The sequence below is a fragment of the Empidonax traillii genome, unplaced genomic scaffold, assembly GCF_003031625.1.
Source record: "Empidonax traillii isolate 1590-97213 ecotype Southwest subspecies unplaced genomic scaffold, ASM303162v1 scaffold1389:size274315, whole genome shotgun sequence".
In the NCBI taxonomy this organism is placed as follows: Eukaryota; Metazoa; Chordata; class Aves; order Passeriformes; family Tyrannidae; genus Empidonax; species Empidonax traillii.
In genome coordinates, this window is record NW_020956582.1 from 150,734 (window position 1) to 170,346 (window position 19,613).

General features: G+C 42.6%; 1 protein-coding gene across 2 annotated transcripts in view; it reads left to right on the forward strand.

The window, feature by feature from the left end:
* Nucleotides 1-19,613, forward strand: part of WDHD1 (WD repeat and HMG-box DNA binding protein 1) — a 28,443-nt gene that overhangs the window by 5,202 nt on the left and 3,628 nt on the right. For both annotated transcript variants that reach the window (XM_027906987.1, XM_027906988.1), the window contains exons 4-21: nucleotides 171-322; nucleotides 2,304-2,415; nucleotides 2,934-2,984; nucleotides 4,173-4,268; nucleotides 5,692-5,784; nucleotides 6,727-6,833; nucleotides 7,838-7,973; nucleotides 8,137-8,329; nucleotides 8,534-8,724; nucleotides 9,360-9,544; nucleotides 10,660-10,901; nucleotides 11,385-11,522; nucleotides 12,367-12,523; nucleotides 14,184-14,298; nucleotides 15,671-15,802; nucleotides 16,235-16,464; nucleotides 17,978-18,108; nucleotides 18,778-18,834. In XM_027906987.1, the coding sequence (XP_027762788.1) occupies nucleotides 171-322; nucleotides 2,304-2,415; nucleotides 2,934-2,984; nucleotides 4,173-4,268; nucleotides 5,692-5,784; nucleotides 6,727-6,833; nucleotides 7,838-7,973; nucleotides 8,137-8,329; nucleotides 8,534-8,724; nucleotides 9,360-9,544; nucleotides 10,660-10,901; nucleotides 11,385-11,522; nucleotides 12,367-12,523; nucleotides 14,184-14,298; nucleotides 15,671-15,802; nucleotides 16,235-16,464; nucleotides 17,978-18,108; nucleotides 18,778-18,834 (2,518 nt within the window). The remainder of the gene's footprint in view (nucleotides 1-170; nucleotides 323-2,303; nucleotides 2,416-2,933; nucleotides 2,985-4,172; nucleotides 4,269-5,691; nucleotides 5,785-6,726; nucleotides 6,834-7,837; nucleotides 7,974-8,136; nucleotides 8,330-8,533; nucleotides 8,725-9,359; nucleotides 9,545-10,659; nucleotides 10,902-11,384; nucleotides 11,523-12,366; nucleotides 12,524-14,183; nucleotides 14,299-15,670; nucleotides 15,803-16,234; nucleotides 16,465-17,977; nucleotides 18,109-18,777; nucleotides 18,835-19,613) is intronic.

Consider the following 19,613-nt stretch of genomic DNA (forward strand, 5'->3'; position numbering starts at 1 on the left):
CTTTTTAGGGGAGGAATAAAAGAGTGTTTTCCCTACTCCTCTTACTGTCAGACCCTTCTGGGACTAACAAAGTTAATCTGCCCAAATATTTGGAGCGTCAGAGTGATTTTTTTTTTTTTTTGCACATGAATATGCTTTTAATAAAATCTTCTGATGGATTTTGCTTCCAGAATGGAAGATTGATCACAGCAGTGTCCAACAACACTGTTCAGATCCACACATTTCCCGAAGGAGCTCCCGATGGAATCCTGACTCGCTTCACCATGCACGCCAACCACGTCACCTTCAGCAGCTGTGGCACCAAAATTGCTGCTGGATCCAGGTAATCTGGCCGAGGGAAAGCATTGCTGCTGTCCAAAATCTGCCAGCTTCCTCAGATGCTGGTTTTTAGCAGCGAGGTCATAAAACCCTCAGAGGTTTATGCATTAAAATTACTGGAAAATGCCTTTTGTGGGTGGAGGGGAAGAGAGGAATTTTAAAAGGAGTTTAGGAAACAATGCTCTGAGAGATCCACCAAATACTTTGAAATAGAAATCTGGTGTGAAATAATTCTTTTTTCTTTAGTAGACTGGAGTGCTTTCAGCTCTGAGTCTGAGGTGTAAGTGCTCACCCACATGGATCTCGTTGCAGCGTGGAGGGTTTTGTCCCTGTGAGCTGAGGATAAGGATGATGATGTCCTGACTGCTCAGGATCACGGTGCTGCAGCTGAATGTACACATTTAAAAGATGGGTTCTGATTTGTGTGAGAGCTTTGAGTCACTCTGTGGCATAAATATCACCAATCTGCCATTTGATAACAGATGACAGATGAAAGACTTGCCTGAGGGGAACTGAATGGGTGGTTTAGTTCTTTTCTTAGGGCAGCACGTTGGCTTTTATATAATATACTCTAGTCCTTTAAGACAGGTGGCAAAATAGCCACCAGCAATGGGTTTTATTGCTTTTTTGTTCCACGTTATTTATGGCTCAGGTGATTCTTACTTGGATGTGGTGAACTGTTCGTGCAGCTCAGGCTGCCTGCTTGCCTCTCTTCTGGAATTTGTCCTCCAGGAGGTGGCAGAGCGTTGTGTCTGCTCCCTGGCTCCTCCAAGTGTGGATTGAACCAGAGAGCAATGTGGATGGACAGGCTGGACTGTGAGCAGCTGGGGAGCAGACACATCAGCTCCCCCAAATCCAGGAGGCTGGGCAGCTGTGGGCAGTAACAACCCCAGTCTCCAAATCTGGCAGGGATCACGGGTTTGGGCCCTTTGCCAGGGCTTGTTTCTGAGGGAACAGCTCTGCCCCAGGATCTCACTTTGATTAGAGAGATTAGGCAGACAGCAAACTCTTGGCTGGTTCTAAAACTTTTCCAAAACCCCAGGATTTCTGCAGCCTGGCCAAGGCTCTCACATTTTTAGGAAAAGTATCTCATGACACTGTGAGGCCACCCCTCAGTGAGTTTTTCTGTGACATGCTGAAGGAGAAGGTAACAGCCACAAAGTGAAAGAGTGCAGCTAAGAATTGCTTTGAGTTGTCCCAGATTTCTCCACTTTTTTACCATGAAGTCTGCAAACTTCAGTTTTATATAAATTTAACATCCAGCTGGCTGCCAAAGTTCACAAGAAGTATTTGAAAAGAGTTAAAAGTAATGGTTAACCCTTTAGAATTAAGTCCTAAAATGAAATTTCTCTTTGGGGGTGTTGCAATGAAGTGTGAGAGGGAGTGGTACTGGAAGTTTGTCACAGGAGCTCTTTGCCTGAGGAGTTAGGATTGATATGTTGAGGGAATGTCTAGAATTTTGGAGGAGGGAATAAAGTTATAAAAATTCCTCTTAAGGTACCTGATACAGTAAATGGTTTTAAAAATCCTCTTAAAATGTCACAAAATAAACTACTTGCTTTATTTTTTTTTTTAAAAAAGCCACATGACCTAATAATTATGCTCAGGGATATTGGTCCCATTCAGCAGATTGTTCTTGATCAGTCGTCAGTGGTATCCAAAAAGCAGAGGTTTTCATGAGGTCATATAGAACACTGTGTTAAACAGGTATGTGGTCTGTGTGTGCATGATATTCTTCAGAGAACAACCACATTTTTAGGAGCTTTGACAGGAACCAAAATGATTTCCTGCTAAAAACCAGCCTGGCTGTGCTCCTGGTGCTGTGAGCCTCAGGATTCTCATTTTCCATGACGCCGTGTAGTGTTGTTGAGAGCTGTAACTTCCACAAAAATATAGTTCAGCAATTTTTATTGCCACAAGCACATGGTTTGACGTTGTTAGTACCATTGTTAATCCTTTTATATCTGTATCCTTGTGATGCACAGTGACTTCATGATCAAAGTCGTGGAGGTGACCGACAGCAGCAAGCAGAAAACATTCCGAGGGCACGAGGCTCCTGTTTTAAGCCTGTCTTTTGACCCCAAGGATGTTTACCTGGTAAAAAAGACTTTCTTGTTTACTTTCTACTTCGAATCTCACTTTCCCTAGGGGGGAGAAAAAAGAATTAAAAGTGTAGTTTTTGCCAAAAACCAGCCAGTGACTGGGCACGTGAGACAACTTCATTTCAGCTGCTGATGGAGCGTGTCACAACTTGTTCTCCCAGGAGAACTCAGTTCTGTGTCCTCTTCTTTTGGAATCTAATGCTGATCTGAATTTAGAGGAGAAAAGAAGGCTCAGTAAAGTAATTCGATGTTAGTTTTGAGCCTCTTTTGCAAATAAGCAGCTCCCTTGAATACGAGGGTTTGCAACCACGGTAGCTTGGAGCTGAGCACAATTATCAAGATGGCAGCATTAGAAAGTTTTAAGTCCTAAAATGGTTTAAACAGGGAGGCTTTCTTCTTAAAACTGCCTGTGTGTCATGTTCTGCATTGGTTCTGGGGGGGTTTTTCCATTTTGTAGCATTAATTTCCCTATGCCTTTAATTATTAATTTGTTCGCAAACTTCTCTTGCCCAGGCATCGGCGAGCTGCGACGGCTCTGTCAGAGTCTGGAAAATTGAAGATCAGGTAAAAGGCCTGCCTTTCCATGCTAAGTGTTTCCTGAGAAGTCCAGGATTTCACAGGCAGCAAGAAGAGCTGGACTGAAATGACCCTCCTGGGACAGGATTTTCTTTTGGGGGGGGTGGGGGATGGGGAAGAATTCTAACTGCACTTTGCAGAACACTTTTATCTGCTTCTGGGAGAAATTCCAAAGCCCGATTATGAAATGTTGCCTGGGTAGCTGTGGATTGTTCTTCCTGTCTGTGAAATCCCTGGTGTCTTCTGTTCATCTTTCCTAATTGGCCAACATTGGGTATTTTGTCCTTGGCACGTTCCAAAATAACCCTGCTGTGTAAAGATGGCATTGACATCAGATTCCTCGTTTTGGAATTTCAGCTCCTCGCCTTCAGGATTAAGGAAGAGTTTTTATTATGGTAAACAGTTTATTAATTGTAATAAACAGATTCATCCTCTGCTCTTGGAACTCTAAGGAACTTGAAAAGAGAGTTTCAGGCGAAGGCTTTAATAAGAGAATTCTGCCTATGGATATGGGAGTAGTTTTGGTAAATGCTGTTGACTGGAATAAGAATCCCTGTGGAATTACTCCTGTAAATACAGTTGAAAATATACCCCTCCACACTTGTGGATTGCTATTTTTTTTTGGGAAAAAAAGTGTAATTCTAGTGTGAAATCTCCTGTTCCAGACTGAGATTCTCCTTTTGGGGAAACTACAGTGAGAGTATTCCAGGACTGTGGCAGTTTGACGTGTGAATCTGTGCTGTGATTTGAGATTACAGCCATTCATTCTTTGTATTTATATTTATATATCTTTATATTGCTGTGGCCACATTCAGGCCACCTTGCTGCACTTGATATGGGTTTGACAGGTGCTTTATGGCCACACTTTTCTATAACCCAAAAACAGGTGAGCTTGTTTGTTCTGTACTTGATTAAAAATGCATGTTCTGTGATTTTATTTCTGTTACAAGTAGTTTTATTGTCATTAGAACAGTTTCAGGGCTACATTGACAAAGTATTTTTAAGGCAGCATGTACCACTGTATTTGGATGAAAGAGACTATTTCAGTTCCAAAAATTATGTCTTTTTTTTTTTCCTTTTGCTTTCTCACACGCTTTTCCTCTAAGAATTTGTACAATCCAGTAAATTTTCGCTGAGCTTGAAAACTTTTTCTTTCTTTAATATTTCTGTTTTCAGACATGCACAACAAGCTGGCAGCTGCTGCAGAAGTGTAATGATGTGATAAATGCTAAATCCATCTGCAGGCTTGGCTGGCAACCCAGCACTGGGAAGGTAAGTGCCAGTGTTTTATCACAGCTCAATCCTTCTCCTCTCTCTGACTCTCAACGGCAGAATTCAACCCAGGCAAGCCCAAATTGCACCTCTGGGGAGCGGGGATAAATATTTGGGGTGAAGTTGCCTTTTGGGAAGAATAAAAAGCTGGGAATGGTTCCTGGTTTAAGCTGCAGAGAGTGTTTGGCTCCAGCCCAGCTGTCAGCCCAAACCAGCATTAAACTGTGGTGTTGTGCTGGATGGGAAGGAACATTGTGCACGAGGGAAACAATCCAATGGCTCTCAACAGGCCAGCAAAGGACTTCAGGCTTTCTCTACTTTAAGTAAAATTTGCCCTCTCAGTGGTCTTGCTCTGTAAATATTTCCTTAGTGAGTTGTTCCCTTTCTTTTCCCTTGAAGAGCAAAGTTAAAGGAGGTTGGAGCCGGGTCGGGCTCTTGTCCTGAGTAACGAGTGTCAGGACAAGAGGAAACGGCCTCAAGTTGTGCCAGGGGAGGTTTAGGTTGGATATCAGGAAAAATTTCTTCATGGAAAGGGCTGTCCAGCACTGGCACAGCTGCCCAGGGCAGTGGTGGAGTCCCCTGCAGGGGATTTAAAAGCCGTGTGGATGTGACACTTGGGGACATGGGTTAGTGGTGAGGATGGCAGTGTTTGTTAGGATAGACTTGTTAGACTTTGTTAGACTTGATCTCAGAGGGCTTTTCCAACCTAAATGATTCCATGATTCTTCAAAATAGCTGCCTGCTGTGATAGTGTTACACGTAAGTTTTCTGTGGAAGTGCAAATGTCACCTGCAGTAAAAATAGTTTCCATAAAAACAAATACTTCCAGTTTTCAGCCCAGTTCCTCACACAGACATGTATATGAAACATGAGTAGTTGTCTTGCTTCCCTTACAAAGCAAGTTGCTAGAATCCTATCACAAATAAATCCTAAAGAAATAAACAGCCAGTAACATTTATGTAGTTCTGTGAAAGATGAAACAAGCTGTTTCAGGAATCACCTATTCAAAGAAGATTTATTGGGAAACTGTAACCTGACCAAAAGGAGTTTGGGGAAGGAGGGAGGGGAAGGAATAATGTAATCCTTGTGCTCAGAGCATTGAAAACTATGTGTGTGTGTGTGTCAGCTGCTTGATAAATGAGAACTTCTAACCTTATGGTGCAGTTTTGTGCCAGAAGGAAATGAAGATTAAAGTCAAAACAGACATGTTTTGCTCTGCTACATGTGGAAAGCATTAAAGAACCTTGTAATTTAAATTACTTCAGCTTTCTCTCTCAGTTGGCATTGCTGGGATTTTAGAGAGCTGTTAAACACTGAGGCAGTCGCATCTGTGAGGCTTCTGAATGAGGGAGCTGTGCTATTTCAGTGTTCTCTTTGACAGGTAACTTGTTCTAAATTGCCTCATGTTTCTCCCTTTGAGCAGTTGCTGGCAGTCCCTGTGGATAAAGTTGTTAAACTGTACAGAAGAGAAACCTGGGAGAGTCAATTGGATCTATCAGATGCCTCCGTCACACTGGTGGGTACACGAGCCAGGTGCTTGGTAAATATTCCGTCATTTCAATGTTATCCTGCTGGAAATTATCTCCTGGGCAGTATCTCCCCCTTCTCTGACCCACTTTTCGTGGTGATGATCGTTCACCTGTTCTATTTGATCACTGATCCTGTTACTTTCTGTTGGAAAGCAGGGCAGAAACACAAACTGATGTCAAACATCTTTATGGGGCTGTGATTTCCCCTCTTTCATTTGCAGTAACCCACTAGATCTCTAAAGTCTCCTGGTGAGTCACCAACTGCAGCTGAAGAACATCTGCTTTCACAAACTGCTCAAAATGCAGAGCTTCTGAGGGAAAATGTGAAGAGCATTATTTCTATGCAAAGATGGAAATAATGAGATGGAAGAGAGATATCAGTTGTTCACTTATTTTGTTCAGCAGAAATTTGGTAGCCCCGACTGGGCCATCCTCTTTGTTTTGGGCTCATTGTGTACTTGGAAATCTTTGGGTTTAAGAGAACCACCCTCCTAGTGCTATTAAGATACAGAACACACATTCTAATGGATTTTAATTTGTGGAACTGTATTAGGTTCAAAATAAATAAAGGCACATTTAGTGCTGAGTTTGCACAGTGCACTCTGCCTCTGTCTACGTGTTTAGAATTGGGTTTAGTTCAACCTCATGGTTTAATGTCAAAAGGTGGATATTCTAAACCAAAAATAGGTGTGCCATCTTTAAAGAATGTTTTTTTTAAAGACACCACTTTCACAAGAATTTTCAAAGAAAAAGAACTACCTAGCCCCAGTAATGGGGGCCGGATATGACTTGGTAAAGTTGATTATTATGAAATTTTTTTTTTAATTCCAGAATATCTGTCCGTTTTAAGCTCCAGAAGAGGAATGCTGTGCACGCATTGGTAATTTTTTTTAATTGTTATTTACTTTGTTCTTTTTTTTTTCCCTTAGCCCCTGAATGTTGTGGCCTGGTCTCCCTGTGGGCTGTACCTGGCAGCTGGAAGCGTGGATGGGAGCATAGTGGTGTGGAACGTGGAAACCCAGGAGTGCATAGAGAGGTACTCAGTGTTGTTCCATAAACTACCCCAAGCACAGCTTTTTTTTCTTTTTTACCTGAAAAAGAATATTGTTATCTTCCCTGTAAAACTTTCTTGTGCAAATGTAGAACTCTGCCTCTTGAAAAAATCACAATCATACTTCGAGGTTGTCGTGGTTTAACCTGGCAGGCAGCTCAGGGAAGGGACATCAATGTGGATTTGGTTCAAATTCCACGGTCTAGTTTTGCTGTGTGCAGATATCTTTTATTACTTTTTAATCTAATAGCTGATTAAAGGATGGTTTTGATGGAAACAAAGATTTCCTCCCATCACAAAGCCCGAGATCATTTGACAGTAAGATGTATTGTCCAAAGGGAGAGGGAAATACAGGTTATTCAGTCAGCCACCATCACCTGCAGGCAAAGAAAGGACAGACTGGTGAATTGCAATTTTTCTGGATTAGTTAAAGCATCCCTCTTTCAAAAAAAATGGAAAAAAAATTAAAAAAATGTTATTAAATGAGGTAGAGAAGACGAAAAGAGATGATTTATCTGCCTGAATATTTTGGGTACTGTAACGCCTATGATAAGAATTAAAGACAGATTATGTAAATAATTAATGGGTTTATTTTTTGTGAGGATAAAGGGTGGAAAAGATAGAGGATTAACTCATCAGTTTGGTGCAAGAGAAACTACTAATGTTCTTTTTATAACTAGATGGTTCTGGAATATAGAACTGGTGGGGCATTACTTTCTTTTCTACCTGTATCTTCTTTTAAGAATATGATTCTATTTGATTTTTTTTTTCTAAAACTTAATTGATTTCATTCATAGAAAAGGAAGACTTCCTCTATTTTTTGTAGAAGCTATTTATTCTATAGGTGACCTATTAATTATTTTATTATGTGTAACATCACTTTCTTGTGCTGCTAAATATTACCCCTTTTTACAATGACTCTCGGGGTGGGGCCGGGGTTCTGCCCTGAGGAGCTTCCTAAAAATCCATTATTCTTGTGTTCTTTTTAGGATGAAGCACGAGAAAAACTACTCAATTTGTGGACTGGCCTGGCACCCTAAATATAAGCAAATTGCCTACACAGACACTGAAGGAAACCTGGGGCTGTTGGAAAATGTTGGCGTGGTAGAGAAGCCAAAGGAAAAGGTGCTCAGTACCAATTCTTTCTTAAATTACCATGAAAATTTAGTTTATAGGCCATGTTGAACATTCTGCTTTGTGTGCTGCAAGTTCCCTCCTGTGTGTTAATTAATTTCCTGAGTTCCATGCCCCAAAATGAGTGCTGTGGTGATTGTTGGTCTGGGTTTAGGTTGCCAGCGCAGTGGCCAAGGACTACAACGATCTCTTCGATGGAGACGACGACGACGAGTATTTAAATGGAGATGTGGTTGAACCTCAGTCCTCCCCAAAGCCTGGAGCTGATGAAGATGATGATGGTGATCTTATGCTGACTTCAGGCCGTCTGAGAAGGGCAGTAATTGATGATGATGATAACTCACTAGGTACAGAGTGAATTAATTTCCCAGAGCCCTTTGTTGCTGTTATTGGGATGATCTTTAGCATCCTCCACTCAGACGTGCTCTGCTTTATTTTCCCAGATAAATCTTGACTGTCTTAAGTTTTTTCACCTAAATTCTGTCCTAATATTGTGTGTAAAATGTGTTGGGGTTTTTTTTATTTATTTATTTATTTATTTTAACTTACAGATATTGGTTTGATAAAAGCTAGTTCCAGCCTTCTGGAAAAGGAGGATGATGGTGATGATCAGACTGGTGGCTTTTCAGCTTTGCCACCCTCATCTGCACAGCAGCATTTCTACGATGGGCCAAGGCCAACCCCCAAGCAAAGGCCCTTCCAGTCTGGCTCCACTCCTGCACACCTCATGCATCGATTCATGGTAAATCTGTGTGGTTGTGTGGACTAAGTTGCTTCCTTTACATTGAATATTGCTTAGTTCTTATTGTGTTTTATTTTATCCAAGGTCTTTTTTTTTTTAATACTTCACAGTGTGAAGCCTAAATAATGAGAAGTATCCTTGTGTTAATGCAAAGACTCCATAATGTTTTGGTTTGCATTTCAATTGTTTTAGAAATAAATACAGAATAACAGAATCAATTAGGCTGGAAAAGACCTCTGAGATCAAGTCCAAAAACAAACCATCCACTTTTGCACTCTTGTTGCTGCGTTCCAGCAGATCTGTTTTAAAATTCTTTTTTTTTTTTTTTTTTCCCAGTCAGAATTGTGGCTATTTTTGTGCTCTATCAAGACTTGTGTGTAAATCACCCACTATTCCTCTCTTAACTGCAAATTCCTCACCCTTAATTTTGCCAGGAGAGAGACGGCCAAGCCACGAGGACCAAACCAATTTCTGCCTCGCTCCGCCGCTTTCGGGACCACGAGTCCTGACGCCACAAAGCCTTCACCCTTCCTCCAGCCTCTTGTTTCAGACAACAAAGCTGACTTTGCAGGCTGATTTAGGCCAATCTGCTCGATTTGATGGTTTGGTTTTTGTTTTGGGTTCTTTCCTCCCAGGTGTGGAACTCGGTTGGCATCGTCCGCTGCTACAACGACGAGCAGGACAACGCCATCGACGTGGAGTTCCACGACACCTCCGTGCACCACGCGACGCACCTGCCCAACTCCCTCAACCACACCATGGCTGACCTGTCCACTGAGGCTGTTCTGCTGGCCTGTGAGGGCACAGAGGAACTTCCAAGGTGGGTCACTTCCTGCTGTGTGAAACCCGTGATCCAGAGCCACGTTTTTAACTGGTTTCGAGTATTTCGGCTTCTGTTTTTCGGCCTCTGTCGCTTTTTCGAGCTTTTTGGCTTCTGATCGTGCTTTTTGTTTATGGGACCACTTCAGAGGAGGACTTTCGCCTCCACCTGCTTGGAGACTTGGAGAGTATTGAAAAATGTAATTTGTTTCCTGGCAATTTCTTTTAAATCCCTTTTCCAAATATAAATATACTGGAAACTTCAAGCACTGCAGGCTCGAAGGGAATTGTAGACATGAACAATAGTTCTTCAGTCTGCTCAGATCAAAGATCACTTATAAGGGTTCAGCTATTTCTCTTCATACTGTTGCTAAGGAGACATGTTTGGAGATACCTGAGGAATTACAAGTGTGAAGAACACAAGTTTATGGAAATAATGGGAAGATTTAAGCAGCTGGGCCATCCAGACACTGTTCTTGCATTTAAGAGCAATAGCAACAATATTTTGTTGCTGATTTCTGGGGAAACATCTTGAAGAAAGAACTTCCTTCTTATTTTCACACATACAACATTGTGATAAGTTGAAAGGCCCTTTTGACTTTCAAAAATACTGTTTTTCTGTTGGTTGTCTTGACTTTAAAAGTGTCTTTTTCTTTCTCAGTGAAAATGGGAAATCTCTTAAAAAGCCACAGTGTCTGTGGATTGGTCACAGGCAATTCTCAATTATTAAGGTGGCAGAAATGAAGTTTTTAATTTTTTCCTCCCTTTCAGAGGCAGCATAATATGACAGACGTGGAATGAGAGCTGATATTTAGAGGTGCCAGGCACCTTCAGTTCTTACTAATGTTAATTAAGCAGGATGCTTAACCTTCTTCCATCTGAAAAATCTCCCCTCAGACCTTTCAGCTGTCTCTCCTTTCGGCTTTGGATGCTCTAAAAGGTCAAGCTGGCTCTTCAGTTTCTGAAGAATAAGAGGCAACACCTTTGCAAATGACAACTTGTCATTTGTATTTCCATCCCAGATTGCAGGTCTCTGATGATGAAGTCCAACATACTGGCCTGTTTCCAGGTATTGTGTTTTAATTCCTACCTGTGTGTTCTTTGCCTGTGCTTCAGCAAGCTCCACTGCATTCATTTCAACTCCTGGGATGCCAACAAGGAGTGGACAGTGGATATGCCGAAGGATGAGGACATTGAGGCCATCTGCCTGGGCCAAGGCTGGGCTGCTTGTGCCACCAGTGCCTTCCTGGTGCGGGTGTTCACGGTGGGAGGAGTCCAGAGGGAGATCTTCAGCCTCCCAGGCCCCGTGGTGTCCATGGCAGGGCACGGAGAGCAGCTGATCATTATTTATCACAGAGGTACTTTTCTCCCTTTTGTCTTTTTTTTAAGATCAATTCACATTAATTTGTGTGTGTAATCACCAGGATGTGTTTTCTCCTTCTTTTCTTTGTGATGCTGCTCCTGCTTCTCTTCTGGGTGATGCTTTTACCAGCACATCCATCACAGCCCACGGATCTGGGGCTTTCTGACAGCAGAGCCTGTGTTTCCATGATGGAAAGCTGAGATGAACCTGTGGGGAAGGGGAGAATTTTGTAACACTGACACAAATAGATTAAACTTGGGTTTCGGATGTGCCAGGATGAATTACCACGGGAAATTAGGGATTCAGTTGTTACGCATTCCTGGTGTGTCCAAACTGACAAACAGTTGCTTGTCTGACAGTGGTATTCATGGGTAACCCTCCATTAGAATTAATTTTTGATCCAAAGCTAATTTAGCCAAGAGACAAGACAATTCTGTCTTCTGATTTCTGACACAGTCATTGAACAACTCCTTCCTAGGTACTGGCTTTGATGGGGACCAGTGCCTCGGGGTGCAGCTGATGGAGCTGGGAAAGAAGAAAAGGCAAATTCTGCATGGAGACCCTCTTTCTCTTACAAGGAAATCCTATTTGGCATGGCTTGGATTCTCTGCAGAAGGTATGAAATACCTGCAGGAGTGGAGTTGAGAAAATATTGAGACTGTTGGGAGAATTACAGGAAAGCTGGAGAGGGACTTTGGACAAGGGCCTGGAGGGACAGGACAAGGGGGAATGGCTTCACAATGACAGAGGGCAGGGTTAGATGGGATATTGGGAAGGAATTATTGGGTGGAGAGGCCCTGGCACAGGTTGCCCAGAGAAGCTGTGGCTGCCCCTGGATCCCTGGAAGTGTCCAAGGCCAGATTGGATGGGGCTTGGAGCAACCTGGGCTAGTGGAAGTTGGATGGGGTGGAACTGGATGGTCTTTAAGGTCCCTTCCAACCCAAACCATCCTGGCTAATTAATACCCTTTCAGTAATGGTGATCCTGAGACCTCGACTTTGTATTTTCAACCTCCTCGACGCTAAACAAAACTTCTAATTTTCTAATATTCCTTCAAGATATTTATCAGAAATATTTAATATTCTCCCACTGGGAATAAAACACACTTGAATGCTCCCAGAACTTGTTCTCCTGATTGGTTTCCCTGCTCAGCAAGAAGACATAAAAACCTCATTAGTGCTCCCTGATTCCCCCAAAGTTCGTAGTTTTTCTGGAGGAGTTTTTATGATAACCAGGAAAAACAGTTGTAAGATAGCTTGGGAATCCCCCCCCCCAGGCAGTCTGAACCTGATTTCTCCATGAAGTGGTGTAAATGTGAGCTCGTCAGTCGACCAGCAGTGGCTCTGACTGACAGAAGGTGGCGCATCCTTCCAAGGAAACTGTTTTTTTCTGCATCCACCACTTCCATCCTGCCGGTGCTGTGATAGGTGACAATAACTGCCCTCGTCTGTGACAAACAGGCACCCCTTGCTACGTGGACTCCGAGGGCGTCGTGCGGATGCTGAACCGGGGGCTCGGGAACACCTGGATCCCGGTGTGCAACACCAGAGAACAGTGCAAAGGGAAATCTGATCACTACTGGGTCGTTGGCATCCAGGAAAACCCCCAGCAGCTCAGGTCAGATAAGTCACAAGTAAACACTTGGTTTGTCTTGGGTTTTTCGATGCCAGAGCAATTTTTTACTGAGAGGAACCGGAAAGAGCTTCTACCCAAACAGGTGGCTGGTAAATATGCACGGCAAATGGTCAGTCCCCAAGTATAATAATGAACCATCCGTGCAGAATTAACCTGGTTTTGAGTTTTCCAGCTTGGAACTGGCCAATTGTGGCATTTTACCTTGGCTGAGAGGTGTGTGAGCACTTCATGGTGAAATCACACATCTCTGAGGCAAACGGGTTCCTAAAGCTGCATTTTGGTAAAGGAACCTGCTGAAAAGTTGTGGGTCCTATCAGGAATCTGCTTCTCCTGTTCCTGGTGTTTGGGGGGTTGGTTGTGGAGTTAGGGTTTTATTGATTTTTTTTTTTTGTCTGTATTTTCCCCTTTTGTGCCTTTGAAAAGAATCCGATCCTATAACTAATTACATCACCAGACAGAGCTCAATCAGACATGGATAAATCAGAGCTTTCTATTATTATTATATAATAGAATTATTAATATTTAAGCTGTGGCCACAAAGAACAATTTTGTATGTAAATTTGCTCAAATATTTAGCTGAAAGTTAACCATTTCTTTATAAAATGTGATAGTGGTGTGTCTAAACAACTGTTTCTCTTTACTGTAACATCCATCCTGGATGTTTTGTTGCCAAGCTTTATTTGTATCCTTTTTTTATTCAGGAGTCTGTGTCCTTTTCCTAACAGGGCAGATTCCATCAGCTCACATGTTTTACTGAAATTCAGACTCTTTGACTTTACTGGTCATGCACAATGGTAGGGGTTGGTGGGGGACTGCATTTTGTTTGAACTTATGTGATGTTCTTTGTAGTCCTCTGCTTTTTGGGAATAAGGGAAATAATTTAATATGTCTGGTCACTTCTCTGCCTATTCCTCCTTCCAAATCATTATATTGGCCTCCAGAAAATTTCCCCAAATAATGTGCAGGACACATCCCACTGATGAGATGGTCAACTGTGAGTCTGTCATTGTGAGTTTTTTTTTCCCCTCTGGTCCAAGAAAGGCTGTTCTGAGTCACAAAGAGCATTTTACTCAAAACCAGCAGCACAATAAAGATAAGGAAGAGGGGAGGGAGGGTTGTTGTAGAAACACCACATGCCTTAATTAAGAGATAGCCAGAACACCACTGCTTCCTGCTCTTTTTTTTTTTTATTTTTCCCCAAGACTCTGACACAGCAGCTCATAAAACCAGATGTTTCTGTCAACGCTGCTGGAAATACAGCTCTTCCCCAGTTCAACGGTGATCCTTACCAGAGAGCACTTGTTTAAGTATAATGAAACAATAAGTCTATGCCTTCTGTTGTTCAGTGGTTTCAGATATAAATGAACTGCATTTACTCTCTGTAGTAGCTGTTAAATCCTGTGCTGTGTGAGACCCAGCTGGGACAGGAGCAACGTGTGCCTTGCTGGCTTGGAAATCTTTTCCTGGTTGCCGTGTAAAAATAACCCTTTTATGATGCAGCCTTATCATATTGCTACGTTTAATCCAGTTGTTTAATGAACACTTTTTTCAAAGGGCAAATCCTCTTAAGGTATCTCGCTTCTTAGGAAGATGTGACTTAGTTGTGGAATAACTGCAGGTGTGTTTTGTTTCCCATGCACAGGTGCATTCCCTGCAAAGGATCCCGCTTCCCTCCCACACTGCCACGGCCTGCTGTAGCAATTTTACCTTTTCAACTTCCTTACTGCCAAGTTGCAACGGAGAAGGGACAGATGGAGGTATGGAATGGTGTCGAGCCCACAGCTGGTGCTCCCAGGTGTCCCCGTGGCAGGGATTACGCGAGATTCCCGTTAATCATCTCTGCTGTGAAAGGGGACAGTGCAAACCCTGAGTCAGACACCTGGCTAAGGAGGTTATTTGGGCTCACTGCTTTGCCTCGTGGGATTTGGTTCACAACTCTTTCCAGAAGAATGCAAGACAAAACTTCCAGAGCTGATGCAAAGTTGTATTTACACAGAATCTGTTTCTGGCCTGTGGAGTCTTTCTTGCCCTCTCATTTTTTGAGATATCAAGTTTGGGGATCCCGATCAAGACCCCCTTGAAAATGCCTATTTTTTAATAATTGAGACATAACAAAATTTCTGGAAGATGTCTTTTTGAAAGATAGACAAAGTATTCAAATTCATATAATTGCTCTGAACACATAGGCCTTCTCCCTTGAGTTATTGTCTGAAGGTAGAAGCTGGTGGAAGCAAGATGTGCTTGTGGAGAACTTCTAGAAAAATACCTGTATTTATTCTTCAGTTTCGATTGGTTTAAACATTTCAAACTTGTGGTGCTCAGCTGCAATGCACAGAATACAAAATGAACTTAAAATTCTAATCTCAACCTTAGAGAGAGTTCAATGCTGTTTGAAATTTATTCTCTTCGATAGAAGTGTAGATAAAAATGTCAATAATAAACACACGGTCATTTTTAATGAATTCTCCTTCATTTGGTTAAGTCTTTTTGTTTTTTGTCTGATAGAGTCTTTCTTCCACTCCTCCCTCCACCCAAAATGATGGGAGGAGAATGCCAGGAACTGCTAAATTGCCTTGGGGGACTATGTGTAGATACAGAAACAAATTATTCCAATGCATCTGATGAAAGCATACTGGGTTTGAATAAGTTTATAATTATTTTGAACAGAGCTACCCTGGTCTAACAGCCTTTATAGCATTTTGTGAACGGCCAGACTTGTATTTTCTGTAGGTAAACTCCCACATTTACTGAGTTATTCTGGAATACTTCCAGTCTACTGTGGGACAGCGATTATAAGCTAAAATAATCGACTTGTTCTAGAACTCCCTCCTGGTAGCATACTGGTGAACATGTAGGTCTCATCCTGCTTGCAAGCCTGTAGGATAAATGGAATTTAACATATATGGCAGCTGTTTGGATCAGTTTTTACATGGGTGGTTGTTAGTGTGGTCTATTTTTTCCTCACCAGGCACTGGCTTTAAAGAGAATTGTCTCCCCTCCCCCTCATTATCAAAGGAAAGGAACATTTAAGAATAAGTTGATAAAATACACTGTAAATTGTTAGGCATTATGTCACAGGCTATTTTTTTCCCCTCTCAATCCCACCAAACATCCTTCTCCCTCTTCCAGGAGCAGTACTGGCGGTCTGTTGTGTTTCACAACCACGTGGATTACTTATCCAAAAATGGCTATGAATTCGATGAAAATGCTAAAAACCAGGCAGTGAAAGAGCAGCAAGAACTTCTGATGAAGCTGTTTGCTGTAAGTACAAACTCATGGCAGAAAGAATCCCTGAGACTTTTCCCCCTGAGACTGGACGTGTCCAAGGCCAGCCTGGATGGGGCTTAGAGTGGAAGGTGTCCCTGCCCACGTCAGGGCGTGGAACGAGATGAGGTCCCTTCCAACCCAAACCATCCTGGGATTCAATGACTTATTGGGAGGTGGGATTTGATGTAAATGTTGATGTGATTCCTCTTATTAGGAATCTGGCAATCCAGCCAGTTCAGACTATGACAAGAGGCTGCAGTTGTTGCTTATCAGCATGAAGGGGGGGGTGGGGGGAAGAAGGAGGAAAACAAAGAGCCTTTTCTCACGTTGTTGGAGGTTCATCTTTATTCATTCACTCCACCAAAACCATAACACAACAAACTGCACAGCTGAAACGTGCCACTCCCTGGGCTCCTTCTCTTCCAGCTCTCTTGCAAACTGGAGCGGGAATTCCGCTGCGTGGAACTGGCTGACCTCATGGCCCCCCACGTCGTGAGCCTGGCCATCAAATACGCCTCCCGCTCCCGCCACATCAGCTTAGCCCAGCGCCTCAGCCAGCTGGCCGTGGAGAAAACCACCCAGCTGGCAGCAGCACAGGGGGATGAAGAGGAGGAGGAGGAGGAGGAAGAGGATTTCCGAGAGCGCTTGAGCGCTGGGTAACGCGAATTTCCCAAATTTCCGTGGCTGAGGAAGCGGCAACGCTTTGACTGCTCTTTCGGTGTTTGGAGGGGCTTCTCTGGGCCAGAATTTGCAGTGTGCTTGTTGGGAAACAAAAGTCTGTGTTGCTCTGCTTATAAATGGTGCATGTGACAGTAAATATCCCCACTCCTTGCTTCCTGTAGGTCAGCAGCTTCAGAGGCAAAGGAGGTTCAATATTGAGTTGCTCTGACTGGAATTTTTCTTTCTTTCCACCTTTCCCTGCCTTGTGATGCTTTGGTTATTTGACTCCAACCTATTTTTTTCCCTTCTTCTCTTTTTGTCTCGTTCTCTCAATCTTGATTCATTCCACACCTGTCTGTCTTTCTCCAGCCTTTTTTTCAGTGTCCTATCCCAGCGTATCCTATTTAGTCTTACTCTCTCCTCACTAATAATCCCAGCTTTTCATATTCAGGGAACATAGTACAGGCTGCCTTTGCATTCTTTTTCCCTCTGTATCTGAGCTATCTACCTTTCCTCTCCTACCTGCATCTGCTTGGTAAAGCAGATGGTGAGGCAAAAGTTGTGTGTAGGTTTGGGATGTTTTTGGTTTTGTTTGGGTTTTTTGTGTTTTTTTTGTTGTGTCTTTTTGTTTGTTTTTGGTTTTTTGTTTGTTGGTTTTTTGTTGTGTTTGTTTTTTGGTTTGTTTTTTTGTTTGGGTGGTGGTTTTTGTTTTTTTTTTGGTTAGTTGGGACCTTTTTATTTTTAATATAGACCATAGAGAAGAGCTGTGTTCTTGTTTGGCTACTGGGTGTACAGCTATAATGAAGTTAGTTGTTAACCACCAGTCTGAATGTCTTCCTATAGCAATTTTATGGGTGAAGTTTGGGACTTATCAATAAGTCCCTGAACTTCTCTACAGCCTTTTCCTTACTCTTCTTCTCTGTAAAACTGTGCAGTCAAAACTAATTTCTAAATACTCTGGCTTGTTCTTCTGGCTCATGTGTGGAAGCTGGAATCCCTCGTCTGTAACTTCAAGCACTCTGAGGGTTAAAATTAATCACAGACACGTGTTTTTCTCGGTATTTGCAGATTTTAGTAATTGGCAAAGATTAGGAGGGAAATGCAAGAAATGTACATCCTACTGCACTGGAATTTAGAGAGTAATCAGATTCAATGTTAAAAACTTGCTGCATAAGTTTCAGTTTGAAACTGTATATCCACGTTGCCAGCTGGGTGGTAATTCATGGGTGCAGACAAGTAATCTGGTATTGTTGATGATACTGGGAGGTATGTGTTTAAATGGAGATTACAGAGAGATCTTTAAAATTTGCATTTATATTTGTGGCAAAGTGTTCTGAAGCGGTTAATGAATCTTTATTTAATTTAATCGTCACAGTTTAATCAGAGGTATAATGCACAAAAATGCCAAATGTTATTGTTCTTTTTTCCTAAGTTAAGTAAGTGAGCTTGCTATCTATTGTTGCAGTTTTCCTCCTGCGTGTGGTGACCACTTCCTTTCCTTCCATTTAGTTACAGCAGATCAGCCACGGAGTGGGGTCGGCTGCCAGTCAGGAACGCTCAGCAGCACCAAGAGGTGGAAGATGCCGAGGAAAGTGATGCCTGTGAGGAAGTAGAAGAAGCTCCAGAAGTGCATAAACAGAGTAAGAAAAATGTACTCTCTGAATAGACAGGAAGCTATCCGGATAACTTTTAAAAGATTAATTGGGAATTAAGTCTGTATTCCAGGCTGTGCCTGCAGTCTCTGCAGAGAAACAAGTTCAGTGTGTGTGTCACCTGCTGTGTCCCAGCTTGGGTGTGCACTCTACTTAGTAACCACTTCAGGGAGCCTTGGGGAGTTTTTCCTGTTGCCTGATTCTATCCCTAAAGGACTGGGTCACCTTCTGAGCAGTTACTTTGGTTTCAGCTCAGATCTCACGGGAATTGAATTGCCAGACGAGCAGTTTGCCTGGCACGCTTTAAGAGTGAGCTTAAGGATCAAGAAATAAATATACAGCTCTAAGTCTGGGTAGGGGTGGCAGATGGTTTTGTGAAAGTGTACGGTTTGAAAATGAAAAGTCGCACTTGAAAATATGAATTACTTTACTATATTTATGGAATCACACAATCCCAGAATGGTTTGGATTGGAAGGGCCCTGAAGACCATCCAGGTCCAACCACCTGTCATGGGCAGGGACACCTTCCACTCTCCCAGGTTGCTCCAAGCCTCACCCTTACTTAGATGTCTGTTTGGGGGGTTGTTTTTAAAGCAGTTATGCTATCACATTTTATTGCACTTCAACATATACCCCTTTCCTTTTTTTTTCCTAAAGGGCCAAATCCTTTCTCCAAAGGTGTCACTTCAGCAGAGGTGACTGCTCCGAAGTCTGGTGAGTAAACCTCCATTTATTCCAGGATGAGGATTTTGTCATGCTTCGTCATATCTGCTCCTGTTCATATCATCTGTTCTCCCATTACTACTTCAGTTTAGTCCATAACAGTGTTGTCAAATGTAATTTCACAGAATCATGGAATGCTTTGGGTTGGAAGGGACCTTAAAGACCGTCTCCTTCCAACCCCCTGCCATGGGCAGGGACACCTTCCACTATCCCAGGTTGCTCCAAGCCCCATCCAGCCTGTCCTGGTTGCACTGATTGTTGTTCTCACATTTTCAGCAGGTTCCCTATTCCTGTCTCCATTACCTAATGATGCTCCATAACACTGTTCTGACTGACTTGGCTGTGCCAAATGCTGAGTGAGTGCCTGCCTGGCTATGCCATGAAGGCATTCTTTGGGACAAGAGGAAAACTGAGAACAGTGATCAGTGGGTTTATTTTACTAATCACGGGCAATTCTATTGGTTGCACTTGCAAGGCAGAGTGAATAAACCCTGCCTTGATGTGTGAGTGTGAGCAGACAGGGGCAGAATGTGACCTCTAACAACCTGCCAACCCCTCCAGCAAGAATAATAGGAGTGGAAACGGATTTGGGAGTGGAGGAAGTCCTGGGTCTTCCTCTGGGTTTGTATTTTAAGCTGTTGGTCCTGCGTGGCATTTCTGATGACTAATAATAGCAGAGCACGTATAGTTTAACCTTCTGGGGGTTGCTAAAATGTCTTTCTACTCATCTAAAATGTGCACATTGCTTCAAAGATTTATATATATATATA